This window comes from Mugil cephalus, chromosome 3, assembly GCF_022458985.1.
Source record: "Mugil cephalus isolate CIBA_MC_2020 chromosome 3, CIBA_Mcephalus_1.1, whole genome shotgun sequence".
Classification (NCBI taxonomy): Eukaryota; Metazoa; Chordata; class Actinopteri; order Mugiliformes; family Mugilidae; genus Mugil; species Mugil cephalus.
This window is the reverse complement of record NC_061772.1, coordinates 16,403,647-16,421,578: the sequence shown is the minus strand read 5'-3', so window position 1 is coordinate 16,421,578 and position 17,932 is coordinate 16,403,647. Positions and strand designations below refer to the sequence as shown.

The window sequence follows — 17,932 nt, the reverse complement described above, 5'->3', positions numbered from 1 at the left end:
TCTTTTAATTGCAGTTGTAGATCAGTCAATCTGTCCAACACTATAGAGGTGATGGCAGCATCTTCGCATCAACAGAGACTTGACTCAGTATCTAAGTAGAAAATAAACTCAAGGATTCTTCAGAGTCTCCTTTTGCTCTACACTAGTGTTGTGGACTTCCTTTTTAAAGTACCACACTTGAATGTGTGAAGGCTGTACCTTCATCAGACTTCAGACCATGTCTCACTTGTTTCATTGTGTCTTTTTTATTACTTATTTATCCAGAGAAGACCTAAAAAAGTTTTATAGTTCAGAGACAGGTTGTTGTAGCTCACCCAAAACTCCGCAAAACAAGCTGCCAAACAGAATCACATGTTTGCTGCTTTATGCCACAAACCAAAAATATACTGGTATTACCGGAACTAAAAGAGATACCTTCATTATCTGTCTCAGGTTTTCATCAACTGTGAAATTAGTATGGCGCTGTACGTTTTTTTTTAACTTTGAGGTTTTACATCACGAACATTTATTTTATTTAAGGAGTAAGTAATATACACTCACTGGCCACTTTATTAGGTACACCTGTTCAATTGCTTGTTAACACAAATAGCTGATCAGCCAATCACATGGCTTCAGTTCAGTGCATTTAGGCATGTAGAGATGATCAAGACAACTTGCTGACGTTCAAACCAAGCATCAGAATGGGGAAGAAGGGGGATTTAAGTGACTTTGACTTTTTGTTGTTGGTGCCAGACGGGCTGGTCTAAGTATTTCAGAAACTGCTGATCTACTGGGATTTTCACACACAACCATCTCTAGTGTTTACAGAGAATGGTCCGAAAAATAGAAAATATCCAGTGAGCGGTAGTTGTGTGGACGAGAATGCCTTGTTGATGTGAGAGGTCAGAGGAGAATGGGCAGACTGGTTCAATATGATAGAAAGGCAACAGGAACTCAAATAACCCCTTGTTATGAAGATGGGCTACAGCAGCAGAAGAACACACCAGGTGCCACTCCTGTAGGCACCTGGTGGACAATAGAAGATTGGAAAAATGTTACCTGGTCTGATGAGTCTTGATTTCAGCTACGATTCAGGTGGCAGGGTCAGAATTTGGCGTAAACAACATAAAAGCATGGATCCATCCTGCCTTGTATCAACGGTTCAGGCTGGTGGTGGTAGTGTAATGGTGTGGGGGATATTTTCTTGACACAGTTTGGGCCCCTTAGTACAAACTGAGCATGATTTAAATGCCACAGTCTACCTGAATATTGTTGCTGACCATGTCCATCCCTTTATGATATCATCTCAAACTGGTTTCTGGAACATGACAATGAGTTCACTGTACTCCAATGGCCTCTGCAGTCATCAGATCTCAATCCAATAGATAGAGTACCTTTAGGATGTGGTGGAACAGGAGATTGGCATCATAGATGTGCAGCCAACAAATCTGCAGCAACTGTGTGCCATCATGTCAATGTGGACCAAAAGAGGAATGAGGAATGTTTCCAACACCTTGTTTAAAGTAAGACATGAACAATTAAGGCAGTTCTGAAGGCAAAAGGAAGTCCGACCTTTCACTAGCAAGGTGTACCTAATAAAGTGGCCAGTGAGTGTATTTGCTTCATCTACAGGCATCTTTAAAAGCCAATGCGTATTGTATCGGAGCTGTTCTTTTGTTAATTGGCTTTTGGGCCTCATTTGTACCTGACAATGGATTTATATATCTGGACTGTGCTCACAGGGCGTACCATTCACACCTGGTAAGAATTACCATTCGTATACATGTCCACTCAGGTCTCATTGCGATTGTCACAACATGACCTTGCAGGTTGCTTTATGGGTCTTTTTTTCCCCTTGTTCTTTTTTTCCGGATAGACCTTAAATCATGGCAGAGGTCTGATCACCCTGTGAACTAATGTGATTCAATTGCATTCCATTTTCAGCATGTGATGTGAAATTTTCTTACCTACATAGAATATTAACATGCAGATACTAGTGCTTAGTTTAATTGGGACAGGATTTAATATACTCTTAATATACATAGAGAAATTAAGTAAGCAGTACATACATCTAAAATGGAAACCATAATTGTATTCTGAATGCTGTTACAGACATTATTTTCCCTGGTAATTGTTATGGATTGTGGTTTCCATCATTTGCAGGTTTATTGTCATGACCTCGATCTATAATCACACCACTTTCTTAAAAGTGCCAGGGAAAAAATAAGACATTTGAAGCCAGGCAGTTGTATTAAACTCCATTAGGCAGATTTATTGTTCTTTCTAAGAATGCTTTTTTTTTTTTTTTTTTGAGCCAAACATCCATTTCATCCATTTCCAATGAGACATTCTCGATTAAATTCAATGTGTTGAAGATGGAGGGGAGTATTATTAAGCTGAGCGGGTATGTGAATTAATTAAAGTCCCACTTTTTAATTCAATATAAATGTCAAGCTCTGTGTGTGGCAGGATATTGAAATCAATCAGGCTTTAATACAACGGATCCTCTCCCCGCGACATGGATCAGCTTGCCTGTGTCACATGTTGGCTGCTCATGTGCTGGGGCGGGAGTAAGTCTCAAGGCTCAGACTGTCGGTCCTCTGATCTAGAGCTGTGTTTCTGTGTGTTTGACATGAGAGCAGAGGCATGGAATTGAAAAATAGCTCCCAATCTTTCTTAACAACGGTGAATCGCCACTGGAAAACTGGATTTATTGCAGCTGCTTAACACTCTGTTGTCATTGTTATTGGTATATATTTCCTTTAGCATTCTGTCACATGAGACAAACATTCATTGGCATGAAAGTGACAGCTAATCTCTGGTTTTATGTGTCCCTTTGTGGCAACTTTATTGGGTCTCTGGCAAAGAAATGGATTTATAAGGAAAAACAAACTCATGAATTCCCAGCCAAACCTTTGGTTTCTAGTTTTCTGTGAACCTAACTGTAAATTCTCATCTTCTCACACTGCCACTCACCCCGTAGCACTAATTTCAATGCAGATGAGCTTTGAAATTGGTGTAACACAGAGCAAATTATATATAGAGAGAAAAAAATGCATCCATGTGTGTGACAATGAATTCAAATGTTGCACCTTTCACATTGTCAGCATGTCTGTGTGCGGCTGCCTACGATGCCACCAGAGGGAAAAAACATTAGAATTCATTTCTCTCTAATGGCAATGGAAGGGAACACAGCACCGTTCAGTGTTTGCATGGCTCCTGTGCTTTTCTGCCTTGGTAAGCTGCGCAGACAAAATGCTCGGCATTCAAGTGGTAACATCAGCCCTAAGTTATAGGAACGCTGCTGCTAGGCAACTGCTGGCAGCCGCCATGGCTAATGGTTTAGTAAGCTAACAACCAAGTACTGCAGCTACTCAATCATTTTCTTCATTAAAGACATAAAGGCAGATGACAGAGACACTGATCTTGTTTATTTTCATTAGCACACTGGGAATGTGCAAAAAAAAAATGAACCAAGAAAAAGTCGAGTTATCACTGTTATCAAGTTGTATCAGCGGTAATGGTGACAGAATGACTGTACATGATGATGACCGACTTTTAATCTCCCCTGTCTCCGTCCACATCATTATCAGTCGGTCCAGTTGCAAAGTTGCAGGTAGTAATCATAAACCAATTTATATTCTAATGAGCATGACATTAGATGGAGGTGTTGAAAGAGCCACGCTCAACGACGCTAAGCAGGGGAAAGTTTTCAGTCCTATTAAAGGAGGTAGAAAGCCAGCTGACTATGATTTGTGGTAATTGGCAAGGCGTTCAGCATGAGTGCGTATACACGGCCCATTCAGTCACACAGTGTGGCTTCGATTCAAAAAGCAGCAAAAAGCATAATTATGTTTATTACTTTTCCCCACACAAAGTGAGTGCAATTGATCCCAACTGGATGGCTTCAGTCGCTCATAAGTTATGACAGCGGGTAATATAACACCTAATTATTTTTGCTGACTGATCTGGAGCATTGCAACATTCACATAATGAGCTGCTCTTGTGCCCTTCCCACTTGAATTGTTAAGCTTGCTCATGCTCATTTGCGAGGCAAATACAAAAACCGGATGTTTTGTTGCACTAACAGAAGTAAATCGTCTCAACTGTGATGATCAAATATAAATCATGGAAGAAGTTAGTAGTTACCTAAAGAAGAAATATATATACATATATTTTTTTTCACATGAATGACAATAAGATAAAGCAAGCAAAATTAGATTTCATAATGACATTTTTTTTTTACTTCACCAAAAGCAAAACACCTTTTTAGTCAATGAAAACAGATATTTTCATTTGTAGTTTATGTATGTGCACAGTTCAACTAATCTGCTATGTGCGTTTTATTTATTTTGACAGCGCATGCCTATGCCTAGTGTATTTATTTCTCTGTTTTTTGCATGGATTTATTGTCAGATGCATTTCCAGTGACTTATTGACAGCGCGTGCAATTCAGCAACCTTTGTCTCGTCTCATCAACACCTTCCCATGGCAGATTTCCCACTTAATTACATCTCAGTCATAAAAATTAATTACTCAATGCGCCTGAAAACATGAATAAAAGGCAGCGAGTTAAGGTAAAACAATTGTGATATGACAGCAGCTAGCTTAATACAGACTGACTGTATCCTCTCTTTCTGACAGGATTTTCTGACTGATAAAACTCGAGGTGCAATCGGAGAATAAGCATAAACAAATGTTCTCGCTGTATCTCCTCACGGGATCTGTTCAGTCCCGGTGTGCAGGTTTCTGGCTGCTGATACTGTGCACTCTGACTCACTGGCAGGCTTTAGTTAAATATTAGAGAGCTATCATTAATGTCATCAATTACACCTGTGATTTCACGCCCGTGACAAGTCAAAGTGGCTACGTGATAAAGGCCTAGTCAACCCGAGCAGAGGTCTAATCAGCCAGCCTAAACACGTGTGTTGTGTACACCAGGTTTCGTTTCTGCAGGTGCAGTAAGAGTTTACTCTGTGGGCCTTTCAGCCCGAGACTAGCAGTGATTGCAGCAATACAAACAGTCCAGCCGGATATTAGCCGAGCGTGTGTGCATATGTGTCTGGTGGATCTAGAAGTTGATCACATCATAAAGTTCATTACGAGGACCCACTTCCTCCCTCGGCCAATTTTGCATCTTGCACACTAAACTGAGAGCACCAGCCTAATTGTGCTGAGCATAAAGTGCAACGATACTGGCTCAAATTAATTAACAGTATGCTGTCTTCAGTGCCCGTGAGAAATATCAGTATTAGCTGAAACAAGTTAGTGGGGATAGTGAGAATAGCGTGAGTCAACAGTATAAATAATGCAAAAGCGGGGCGGTTGGATGTGATCCTCAGACTGATGAGACGGTCATTAGTAGGGAGACAGTGTAAACCTTGAATTGATGTTACAATACAACAAGGGGAATTAAATCGTTACCCAATAAATAAATATTTTTAACAATGTCCGTCACGTAGATATATTCCACGGGTAGATTTTGTTTCCTCCTTTCTCAGATTTACTCCGGTGTCAGCTTCACCTCAAAAGATTAATGGTGTCAGAGATCTGGAGTATCAATAGACTTCAATCCCGATGGATTACCTTGTTAAACACGAATGTTACATTGCTGATAATGAACTTAGCATGTTCACGTTCAAATGAATTATACAAAAAAATCCTTAAGCATGTCAATTTTTGCATTTTCGTAATTACAGACCCCGATCTTCCTATCCAACCTGAATACATCACTATAGGCTATTATGCTAATTTCCCCCTCCTTATAGGTGCACAGGTGGGAATTCGCCGTGCCGCATAACATTTGCGATTTGATTGACACTTTTATTCCAAATGCCTCACAGGAACATCATTGCATACAGGTTTGCGTTTCCATTTAGTCCACTGTTCTGTGATGGACAGCTTATCTGACATCATCTGAATTGTCAGTCACGTCTGCACTGCTCCCACAGTTCAAGGCAAACATTAATAGGTATTTGCTAATGGTATTGGAGCCACCCCGGACATGTTTATATACAGGCTGAAAATCCATCACTACAATGCAAATATTTGTATAATCAATCATTTAAGGCAAAGCTCCATTAATTGGGGTAATTATAAAAGATAGATGCCTGCTTGGTTTCATTAACTGCACAACGGGATAATTATACTAGCTTGTAAATACAGCCATGCTGGATTTACAGTCAAGGTCAACAGTTTTTCTCACGGATCAAGAGGTATTTAACGGGCAGAATTCCCACCAATCGTTAAAGTCCTAAAGTTTAGCGCTGTGGATTTACATTTTGGTAAAGTTTGGTCATAGTTTTGATACCATGCTAATGAGTTTCACCTTTTACAGATGAAAGGCAGATCCAGAGTAACAATGGTGAAAAGTCAGGTTTATATGCGCTTATTTTTCTTTCTGACATTTCACCATTTGACACCTAGATAACAGCGAGAATGTGATGGTTCTAAACGCAAACAGCACACTTTTAAAAGCAACTCTAATGAGCAACAGCACCCAAGGCATTTTCTCAGCAGCGTTACCATAATAACATAAGACAATCCTCTCGCCTGAAAACATGCCTAATATAACTTTCACCCCTCAGCTTTGCTTCTTGTTGCTAAAAGTCTCCACTCTATGCCCATGACAGAAACTTTAAGTGATGGTTCTATTTCAAAGATACTAAAATAAGAAGTTCATTATAAAAACATCCGCTGTCATTTGCATAATGTTTCAGGGAAGGTTATGTATCTGTAAGAGGTGTCGTGCAGCCACGACCAGTGATTTTCATAATTTAAACAGGCCGGGCCATATTAAATGTAGATTAATTGCCAAGGTGAACAGTTAATTCAATAAAATATAATTTCCCTAATGTTTTATTTAATACCACTGTATAATTAATTAAATCACCACCAATTTATTATGAAGCGGCAACACAGGCTGTCGTGACTAAATAGGATAATGGCATGAAAGCTGTGCTAAAACAATGGCCTGGATTCATTTCCTTTTTATTGAACACAGCACATTCACACCACTCTATTTTCACCATTTTGTTGCATTGGCAAGAATGAGCAATTTAACTAATTTAATTGACTTCTAGAGCGTTTGTGTCTTTTCCCACCTCATCTGATCATTCCAGCCGCCCCCTCACTTTTCCCACATTGATTCTGGTCTGTGTTGCCTTGGGCAAGGCCTCAAAGCCAAGTTTCATAGTCATGCGGGGCTAGGCTGGAGGCCAAGGGCCAAGGGCAGTCCTCGCTGAGGCCCCGGGGCTGATGGCTATGAGCATGAGCAGGAAGACAGGCCGAGAGAAGACTAGAGGGTATGGGTGTTGCATAAATTAAATAGCAGGGGCTTCTTCTTTGAAAGAAAAGGTGTTTGCATTGTTTCAAAATTCTCTTAAATGGGCGTTGGAGAGTTCTCTGTTTCATGGTGAGCAAGGTTAAGTTGTCCCCCTCCTCCTGCTGTATCCAGTTTTCCTAACAGTGAGAGCGCTGCGCATGCTCTTGGACAGTGATGCCGGAGCACTTTTTCCTGTACGCTGTCTTTCTCAATATGCATTTGCACACAGACAGACAGACAGACAGACAGACAGACAGACAGACAGAACAGTTTAATTTGCCAAATTGTGGTATAAAATTTTACTAAAGCAATTAACCTTAGCAGTCAAATACTAGTTGAAATAAATACTTGAAGTAATATTTATGGCTGAGTAGCAGGAGACAAAATCGATGCTTATATATCAGAGGCTTCCACTCACCAGTGCTTTGAAACCTCATAAATGAACACAGGACACTTATGTTATTGCTATTTGCCTCTTTTTCCAGCTCAAAATTTACCATAACAAAAAAAAAAAAAAAAAATACATTAACTATTGGCTTAATGGCTTTTTTTTTTGCTGTCCGCAGTAGATCCTCTGCAAAAAAAGCAGCAAACACTGTGTAAAACCTGCGACTAACCTTGTTTCCTCTTTGTTCTCTTTTCTCATCTCTCTTTCCATGCGGCCGTTCAATCATCTGTTTATGCTGACACCTGACAGGTAAGCACAGTCTTCATTCTCACGGTTGCTTTCAGCTTAACACACCGATGCCAAAACAGCAAAGGCGCAAGTTATGTTCAATAAGGCACCTACTGCTGAACCCGTGTGTTGAACATTTCCAGAACAGTCACACAAGCTTCTCTTCAAAGCACTGCAGAACTAAGCTGGACAGGAGCATATAGCGCAGTCCCTTATTCTTTTTCCGTGAGAGTTAAGTAATGCAAGTATTAGGGAAACGCTTCCTCATACAACAGCCCTATCATTCGTGTGCCCGGGGGCAGTTGTTGCTGGCAGACTTGAAAACAGCAACAAGCTGAATATTGATTTCAAAAGAAATATAAAGCAGATTTCGGATGAGTTCCACAAGGTTGCTTGTTCACAGAGAAAGCGCATAATAGATATGCAAAGTACATCCCTATGCACAGTGCAGCACAGCACAAAACATTTCAGCAGAGCTTGCATACTTGCATTTGTTTGAAGATATGAAGGCTATTGTTTTGCCCCTAGAGGAATTTGGCTTGCTGGAGGAGGACATTTTTGTGAATTGTTTTCTATTTTGAGGTGGTTGCGCAAGACGTGTAATGAATCTATTTATGAGCAGCAACATAAAAGTACCCTTAGAAAATGAATATTGTTGACGGAAATTTAAAAGGCCGCTTAGAAGCTGTCGACAGAGGGAAGTAAATCATTCATGTTCATAGTATCAAACCGCAGCAGCATGTGACAAAATGATTTGCGGAGCTTAATCAACGGTGATGGAGACGGTGATTGAGCAGCTCCATAAATCCGATGCAGGGTTGTTTTTTTTTGTTTTTTTCCTATTGTCTGTATTGATTTCGATTTGGTGGGAGCAATTTGATCCACTTCATCAGACGCCTAACTTTTCAAACTAAGCGAAACCGACTGAATTTTTTGAGAGGCATGTGACATTGAGGTCAAATATTGACTCTCTTAAGCGAACCTTCGGGAGGCAGTTTGAGCTCAGATAAGTCTGATTGCTGCTGTAAAAATCATGTTTGCTCTGCATTGAATTTCTGATCACATCCCAGGTATGAAAGCCAGGCTGTATTTGTTTTACTGCTGTGATCAGAGATGTATGGTATGCAGTGTTTACTGGTAAACAGTGTTTGGGAATAACGGAGTAAATGTATTTGTATTCCGAATACAAATTATGAGTAAGTGTATTCCACTACAGGACTAATTTAAATAGATTTAGGTAATTAGAATACAGCTACGTTGTTGAAATCGAAGGCTCAAGTGACGGCACTTTAATGTTTTACGTGTTTATTCACGCACACACAATAAATGAAGGCCGCTCACGCATTTCCCAGAAGCTCTAGTGTAGAACATGCATCCAGAGAATCTGCTAGGTTCTATTTGAGTGATTGGTAAAGATGGTGGAGGCAGAGCAGCAGCAGGAGCCCGCATCCCAGACATAACAGAGAAAGGGCAAGAACCGAGCTGAGCAGTGTAACCTCTGTTTACCAAAGACCAACCTCCTTTCAACACCCAAAGACTTTTTTGTTAGTTTATTTACTCTCTAAATAAGTGAAGGCAACTCCGCACATCTCCCAGAAGCTCTGGTGTAGAACATGCAACTGAATATTCTTCAAAATTAACGTGATTTTGAGCTAATCGGGGCTCTCAAGCAAATGTCACGCATAGACTGCAGTAAACAGTATTGTAAAAAACAAACAAACAAAAAAAGAACATTAAACATTAAGTAATGAAGTCAGTGATGGACTGGCACACAAAAAAAGTCTGGCATGAAAGCTTCCAAATGTTCCCGCCCCATTGTCCTCCTGGACGATTTTTAATGAACTTCAATGTTGAGAAGCATATTTTACACGCCATCATTCAATTGTCATTTAACTCGTCAACTCATTGGGTCAGCTATGGTGAGAAAATGCAGTAATGACCAAAACAATATTTATATTTTGTTTAGTTTTTTTGTTGCACTGCATTGTTGAGCGGCCATTGTGGCATTTGCCCACATTGTCTTATGGCCGGTCCGTCACTGGATGAAGTGATTACCTGACCACAGACTTCCACTTCCATCTTGTCTTTGATGAGCCCACATACTCGCAACATTCGCTCATTTGTGGAAGGCGTGATTACGACGGTCCTATTTCACCTGGCAACGACCAATACTATTTTCTGATTGGCTGATTGGTCGCTGGTATTTCCTGATTGGTCGCTGATTCAAACAGAGCAGTCTGCCTTCACCTCATCTAATCATAGATTACTCATTACTTTCTACATTTTAACTGGTTATGGTGCCATTTTCCTGCACTTGACAATGAGCTATTTGACATGCTAACTAACATTAGCTGTAATTAGCTTGTGTTAGCTCCAAGGCTGCAGCTAGCTTCGTGTAGCATGCAGGTCTCGACCACGAACATAAGAAGATTTTTCAGGTACTTGTGAGTTGCTTTATGTTTAAATGGTTCAGCGTGATTGAATGACATGTACGCTTAAAACTATGTCAGCGTCTTAAATATGTGCTCCTTCTATCATTATTTATTTTAGAGGAAACACTATGCTGTCTTGCTAAGGTTTACAGAAATGGCATCAGATGGTGTAGATGGACAAAGTGCCACGCCCACCACACTGCCTCAAAATATGTATTATTTTGTCATCGTCACATTCAGTATGGGTTTCTGTTGTGTATTAAAAGACCGTTATTAATGTGCAGCTCCAACATTAATGTGAATACAGTCAGCTGTACCAACTGTGACATTTCTTTATGGCGTGTTTTATATCATCCTTTTATGTTTTTATCCTGTGAAATTGGGAAATGGGGAAAGGGAAAATGCAGGTTTTCTTCTATTGGTTTTATTTTGAAGCATAAGTTGCGTCACCTGTGCATTTATGTATACTCAGACACAGAATATATTGTGTTTATCTATTTTCCCAGTTTGGTTTGGTTAATAGCAGGAAATGCGGATTTGAGAGAGAGCATGTTTTAGTAGTGTGCTCTTCTTATCACAGATGTTTCATTAATAGGACACATGACTTCTCCACAGGGTGAACCCTGAATTCTGGATATCCATATATATATTTTATATATATCTGACTTGTATAACGATACTGTGCGTCTTACCAAATGTCTTCAGAGACTCAAATAACCCATTTTAATTAATAACTATAAAACTATGTATCTTGTACAAGACACACAAAGATGATCCTTTATGCAAACCTTCAAGAGTAATTCAGAAGTAATTCAGTGGTTGGCGGGAACGAGTCTACAGCATCATGCTGTGCAGAATAAAAGCCTGCTGGAGCAGCTCCTTGTTTCCGGCTTTGTGATTTGCTTTAACTCAGATTATAATCAGAAATCCACCAGGGATAGACTCTGCTCCAATCCCTGTCCAGCCACAGCAGCATTCTTCTGAATCCCCCGTCAAAGCATTTCTCAACGCCCCCACCCATTGCTTGTTTAATGCATTCATAGCACTGTCTTTGATATTTGCAAGGCAGCGACTTGACACATGAGCTGCCAGTTTATTGTCGAGATCACTTCGTTACATGCTTGGCTTGTTTGTTGCCGCTGCTCTGCTGAGACATGCATGTGGTGTGGTCTGCCTGCTTGGCTCCTATCTCGCACTTCCAACTAGAGCAGTCTTCCCACATAGACTGAACCTCGTACCATGAGCTTGTGCGTACCAAATACGACCACGCAGACTCACAGTTTGTGATTTATCAGGGTCAGCCTCCCACGGCTCAGAGCCATGCTGAAAGACCCGAGTATAATCCTGCTGCTCTTACCCGCCCCACTCCATTGATGAACCAGACTTATGTGTGTTCTCCTGCATATATCCACACACACACACAGGCTTGTGCGTCTATTGGCAGGCGTGTGTGGGGCAGAGTACAAACCGCCAATATGAAACTGAATGGAAATACAGAGGCTTTTTATGTTCAGGGATCGATGCCTGGTGACAGACTAGCGTCTTCATAAGGGTTTTAATGAAAGCTTATCTTTTGTATTGATTTATGTGCAGTTAGCAGGAGGCCTCATGGAAGTTGTTGAAAGGGACAGACAATAGGATATAACATTAAACTTTAATATGCTACAGGATCATTTTTTGTAGTAACAAGGCAACATTTTTTGCCTCTTTTTTTTTTTGCGGTGGAGGATGAATTTGAGATAGGAACATTAATCAGGAGCAAATTCTACAGGATGCTCTAGGTTGAAGAACTGAAACGCAGGAACTGTTTTGTGTTTTGACAGTAGTGTATGTTCAGATAGTTGAAAAAGATGTAAGAAAAAGATATCTTGTTGACTCGACGTGTGTGAATCATTTTCGTGGGATAATTGGTTGAACACAATGTTAATTCTTTTTGATTTAATTGATCACCTCAGCAAGAAATGCGGGCAAAAACCCGCTGTTGAAAAGAATGAAAGTTAGAATTACTGAATGTAAACACGCTGAATGGCTATTGTAGGAAAAGCATGCAATAAGTAGGCTTTGAATTTATTTCACTTGAACAATTGTGACCTTTCATGCTGAAACTCAATCAGTGTGCATCAGTACTTTTTATCCATCTCAAGGGTACTCCTGTTGCTCTGAAAATACAGGATTTAGTCACACACAATAACTTTTGTGTAAGAAATCCTTAATTGTATTTAGTGAAGAAAGGATATCAAGCATTTTTAGCTTGCTTATTATGTCCACTGTCAGCTGCTCAAATGACTCCATCAGCGTGGAGTCAGAATCCAAGGCCTCGCCGTGACCTTACAAAATGACCAACTGTTTCAGTTTTGAATTGGGACTTCGGGTTCAGTCAGTTTTGCATCTTGTGAATTCAGAGGTTGGGTTTGTGGTGTTTTCGAGTTGTTTTTTTTTTTTTTTTGAGTTGTTCCTAAACTGTTTTTGTGTGTGTGTGACTGTGTCAGGCTGCATCCTGCTGCCATCAAGGAGTGTCATGGTTATGGGGTGGGGGTCCTTGGTCTGGTCTAGGTGGGTGGTACATGTCTAAGTAACATCCACATCAATGCCAGGTTCAAACGTTTCCCAGTAGAATATTGAATATCGAAACCAAGACTGACTGAGTTACTGGCTAAACTTCCTTGCTCAAGTCTTTGTTCCTCAACAAAAATGCAGTGACACCAACAGCAAGAATGAGATTTATTTTTCATTATTTATCTGGCCCATTGGCATACACTTCCTCAAATCTCAGAAATTCAGACATGCCTTTATCCCTGTAATTATTTGTTTATAGCCCTCTGTCATTGATTACTTCTCCCACGCTGCCTCGGCGCTGTCCTCCTACAGTGATCAAATAGCTAAAGGATAGACAACCACACAGGCCTTACTCACCAGCCCACTGGCCCATCGTGATTATCCACAAACCGGGGTAGACGCAGCACAAAGCAGCCTGATTACCACCTGACCGTGGGCTGTTTCTTCACAATATGGATGGCTCTGGTGGAACGGTTGGCTTTGAAGTCACTGAAAATCCTACGCTCTACCATTCTACCCACTCCTTATTTTCCTTCCTTCCTTTTTTTTTTTTTTTTTTTACAAAATTCTCCTTCTATCTAGTATTTGTGTTCTTTGGTTTAGTTTGTTAAATGAGGTTCCCAGACCTTTAGTCTCATTAAAAATGGAAGTCAAGCTCCTTTCTATTACAGAAAGTTATCTTGTTTCAGCCAGGCGCTTAAAAGTGACTTAACACTTGAGCTCATTAAAATAAAATAAAAAATAAATAATATGACATTTTTTCCCCTGTCAGCGCTCAGTTACACCAATAATGGTATTAGTTTGCTCGAACGAGGGGGTTTTGATTTACGCAAGCTGCTGCGTTACAAGTCCGGAAAGACATTGAGGAATGGCCGAGACCTTTAAGACCTGCACCATCCAAGGGTTTCGTGTTCATTCTTACACCTGATGACTCTCACGGTCACTGTGTCACATCAAAGGCTGATGGCTCTGAGGAGAGAAATCCAATTCTTCAGGACCACTGCACTAGAAAAGCAGGAAAAGATGAGTACTCGTATTTTTTTTCTTTTTTCTTTTTTGGAAGCACATCTAATTTTGCTTGTTGCAACCTGAGAATCACACCACTTCATTTATAGTGCTGCTCAAACGCTCACGTGTTTACATTTTATTTATATTGCGCATTATGTGCACAAATCCTAGTCAGTGGTCTGTCTTCTAGGAATCAATGCCATGACTTTAGCAGGCAAGGACCCTGAGTGACATCTAGAAGTTGTGTAATTCAGCACGTTGCACTTGCTGTATTACATTCTCAGACACTGTTATCACTAAGCTGCCAGATGAAACAGAATGGAGTGGGTCCCTTGATGGCAGCTGTTTTGATGTTAAAACAGCAGGATGCACGTTGGATTCGGAACACGCTGTCCTTGTTTTCCTCCATTTAAATGGTCATTGCCTTATTCATGATTACATGTGGGGATGAGGTATCAGGGTGTTGCTAACAAACAGTAGTCAACAACAAAACAGAAAACAACACAAGCTTCTGATGTCGGTTTACTTTTCCTGGGCAGTAACTGTTAGTTAAGTTTAGTTAAGTCCTCATCATATCTCGTTCTAAAACATCACGCCGCATGAAGAATTTAAGAGTGCTTTTATAAATAGATGAGGGGACAGTTCCACGCTGACATTCAGTCTGTTAAAATAGTCAGTATTTAAAAAAACACGTATATTCTGTCTTAGTTTGAACAAATAAACAGAGAGAGAAAAGGAGTATTATAATTTCTAGACAGCGTTTCAAATTGACAGCAGCTCAAATTTAAGAGGATTCAAAATGCATAACAGAAAACACACTTTTTCAGAAAGATGTTGACTTAATACATTTTTTAAACAGTAGGATGTGTGCACATCCAGGATAATAAGCAAAAGTATTGTGGAAATAAATGTAGACCTAAAAAAAATACAGGATATGTAATACTATTTTTTTTTTAACAATTAATAATCCTATAGACACGTGTTCTTTTTGAAAAATGTAGTTTCATTGTCCTTCAATATTGAACATATGAGAGCTTAAAATAGTCTGTTGTAAAAGGAGAAACATTACGTCATGTAGATAAGCTGACGTGTGACGTTTAACCAAAAACAGAGCTCCTCCACTTTCGACCACAATATTTAGTCTGAAGTTCTGTTCCACAAAGACAGCAAAAGGCAGCAATCCTTGTTACACCACAGCTGTAGCTAACATCATTTCACAAAGCTTGTCTAAAGCTATAGGAGACAGTAGGGAGTAGTTCTAAGGATGGAGCCGGCCAATCACTGCGCCTGGCAGGACAAGGTCACCTCCTTCCTGCTCCGTATCGAATGCCAGTTGACAAGAGAAAAACATGCTTTCCGTTCTCAGACACATAAAAGAGCAACCATTTGAGGATTTAGGGGAGCTATTGCTACTTTTTCATGACGCAATGCTGAGTAAATACTCTTGCACTGTAGAAAAGTTTTTCACTTTTTTACGGGAAAATGTCATTGGCCCGCCGTAGTGAAAGCCTTGACACATGCCTTTATGCATATTCATTGCTTTGAGAGCATTCATTCATACACTGAGTAATTCTAATAAGTGATATCCATGCTTAATGAATTAGGAACACCGGTGCAAGAGAACATAAATGAAATTCCTAAGACAGCCATCAGATAAGTATCAAATTGCAGAACATAGATCTTCATGGTCGATCACTGAAACACTTGCCTAATGAAGCTATAAAAAAAATCTGAATTAATTAAATGTACAAGTTTGTATATCTCTTCATGGAAATGTTTCAGCGCAGGACATGTGAAATGAAAGCTCTGGGTGTCTTTTCCTCATTCGCTCCACGAAGCAGGGATTGTTACTGTATGAGAGACGGCAGCATTGTCAATTCCAGGTGGCTTTGCTGATGGAGGAAAGACAGCGCAGCAAAAAGGATTTAAAATCTTTTTTGAATCAGTCCTATTTATATGCAAAAGAAAGCTTTAACTGGCCTAAAAAGGATACATATTTTGTCTATAAATTCTTCAGCTTCTCTCCTACCGTTCTGCCTTTACTATGCTACCGGCAGTGAGCTATTTCCAAACCGCCAAAGTCCCAGGGAGCTGTAATGGGTGACTTTTTGCGACATTAACTATTTATTGCAATTCTGTGCAGCACCTTCAAAATCTCCCCCCGTACCATCCATTATCCTTGAAGAAGAACAATGCATGGATGTGAACACAAATTCCAGGAGAGGATGAATTCCAGTCCATTTTTCTAACCTGGCAATTCATTTGTCATCCTCACAGCCTGAGGAGCGGCTGCTACCTCCCAGCCCCCTGATTAAACAGAAGAGAATTAATAACAGGTGTCTGAGGAAGGGGAGGCTCTGCCTATTGGAAAAAAAATGTTCTTCTGGAAGAAAGGCCAAGCAATAAGCTACAATCTGCAATTAGAGTAAAAGAGCAGCAGGTGAGCCAGGGTATATTTGCTACGTCTCATCCGCCCTAGCTGACAGCTAGTGTTTTAGCTGTAAGGAAATACAGCGCAGCTACACTGAGGCACATAAAAATTATTAGAAACTTATTAGGATGAAGTCTGCCAGGAAAGAATTTTATCCTTGATATTGACATTATCATTAGCCCCGTTTCCATTACAGTTTTCCGCAAAATAAAAGCGGCATTTTGGAAATTGCGGTTTCTACATGTTTCCCGGCTCATGATATCCCATAATTCTCTGACACAGGTGATGGGGCATTGTGAAAAACGTGTTTCCATTTTATAAATAAAAAACTTTTATATCTGAAAAACCACCTCACAAGAGCATAAAAGTATTTTAGCCATATTTGAGAGGTGCAGATGTTTCCATTACCATTTTTTTTATTGCAGTATTTGGATTTCGCGCATTTCTAGGGCTAATGGAAACGTGGCAGTAGATGTCTTACTGTAAACTGCATGAAGATGGTTCAGTTGTCTCTCACAATAAATCTACATTAAGTCCATGATTTATGCCTTTACATAACTTGCCCTTTAAATGCATGAGATATGGGAAAAATTGAACACTCAAGGTGCACGCTGGAAGCCAAGGTAACGAATTCAGGAGAATCTTTGATTACCTCTAATGTGGTTATAGGTAATGGTGACCTGTCTCTAAGGAGCCAAGTCAGAGCTAAATTATATTTCAAATCCATTAAACCTTACCTCAGATCCATGATTTGCTTCCAGCAAGCAGCTACCCAGGGCAGCGGGTAATTGAATTTCAAACCTGAAGCCAGGAACCAGATAGGCCCCTGAGCTAAGTCCTCTGCGTGAGGTGGAATACTGTTATGCATAAAGGCTTGATTTATTTGTGCCCATCAAATCTTGTAATGGGCTGCACTCTGCCATGGAGAGGAATAACCTCATTTGTTGAAACAACACTTATGTGATAAAATTAGATTGCTGTGACCGAGAGACTTCAACGCTTATTCAATTTATGGATTAAACCCAACTTACTAAAACCCAAGTAAACTCCAAAAAGATGGCGGGACATGCTTAATTAGGCAGACATTAAAATAATCTGTTCAGGGCCATGTTATGCCATGCCATTTGTGCTTTCTGTTAGGCAGATTAAGACCGCCGGGTCCTTGGCATCCCCTCTTCTACGCCGAAATTAGGCGTAGATTGAAGCTGCTATGTCCCCTTATCATTACACACATGTTATAACCAGCTCCAGAACAGTTATTCGATTGATTAATCCATCAAAAGCAGAGGTAATTAAAATAAAAATAAACTTTGAGATCTTTCCCATGGCCGCGGAAACAGAAAAGGTTCAACAGGAGGCCTTAAATCATCCTGGTGACAGCCAGATTGAGCCTTAATGTGTCTAATTGTTAACAGTGGGCTGAGCTCACAGGGAGACTCTGGACAGTTAATTGGAGGATCATGCACTCAGGGAAGAGTATTGGCTGCTCATTCTCCTTGCTGTCATCCCTGCTATTTCAAGACATC

At 40.2% G+C, this 17,932-nt stretch overlaps 1 protein-coding gene across 3 annotated transcripts in view; it reads left to right on the top strand.

The window, feature by feature from the left end:
- The window catches only part of LOC125005102 (carbohydrate sulfotransferase 8-like), a 122,297-nt gene that overhangs the window by 52,844 nt on the left and 51,521 nt on the right, over positions 1-17,932 (top strand). For 2 of the 3 annotated variants that reach the window (XM_047580097.1, XM_047580098.1), the window contains exon 3: positions 6,317-6,355. The exons of the other annotated variant lie outside the window; for it this stretch is intronic. In XM_047580097.1, the coding sequence (XP_047436053.1) occupies positions 6,317-6,355 (39 nt within the window). The remainder of the gene's footprint in view (positions 1-6,316; positions 6,356-17,932) is intronic. 3 annotated transcript variants of the gene reach the window in all.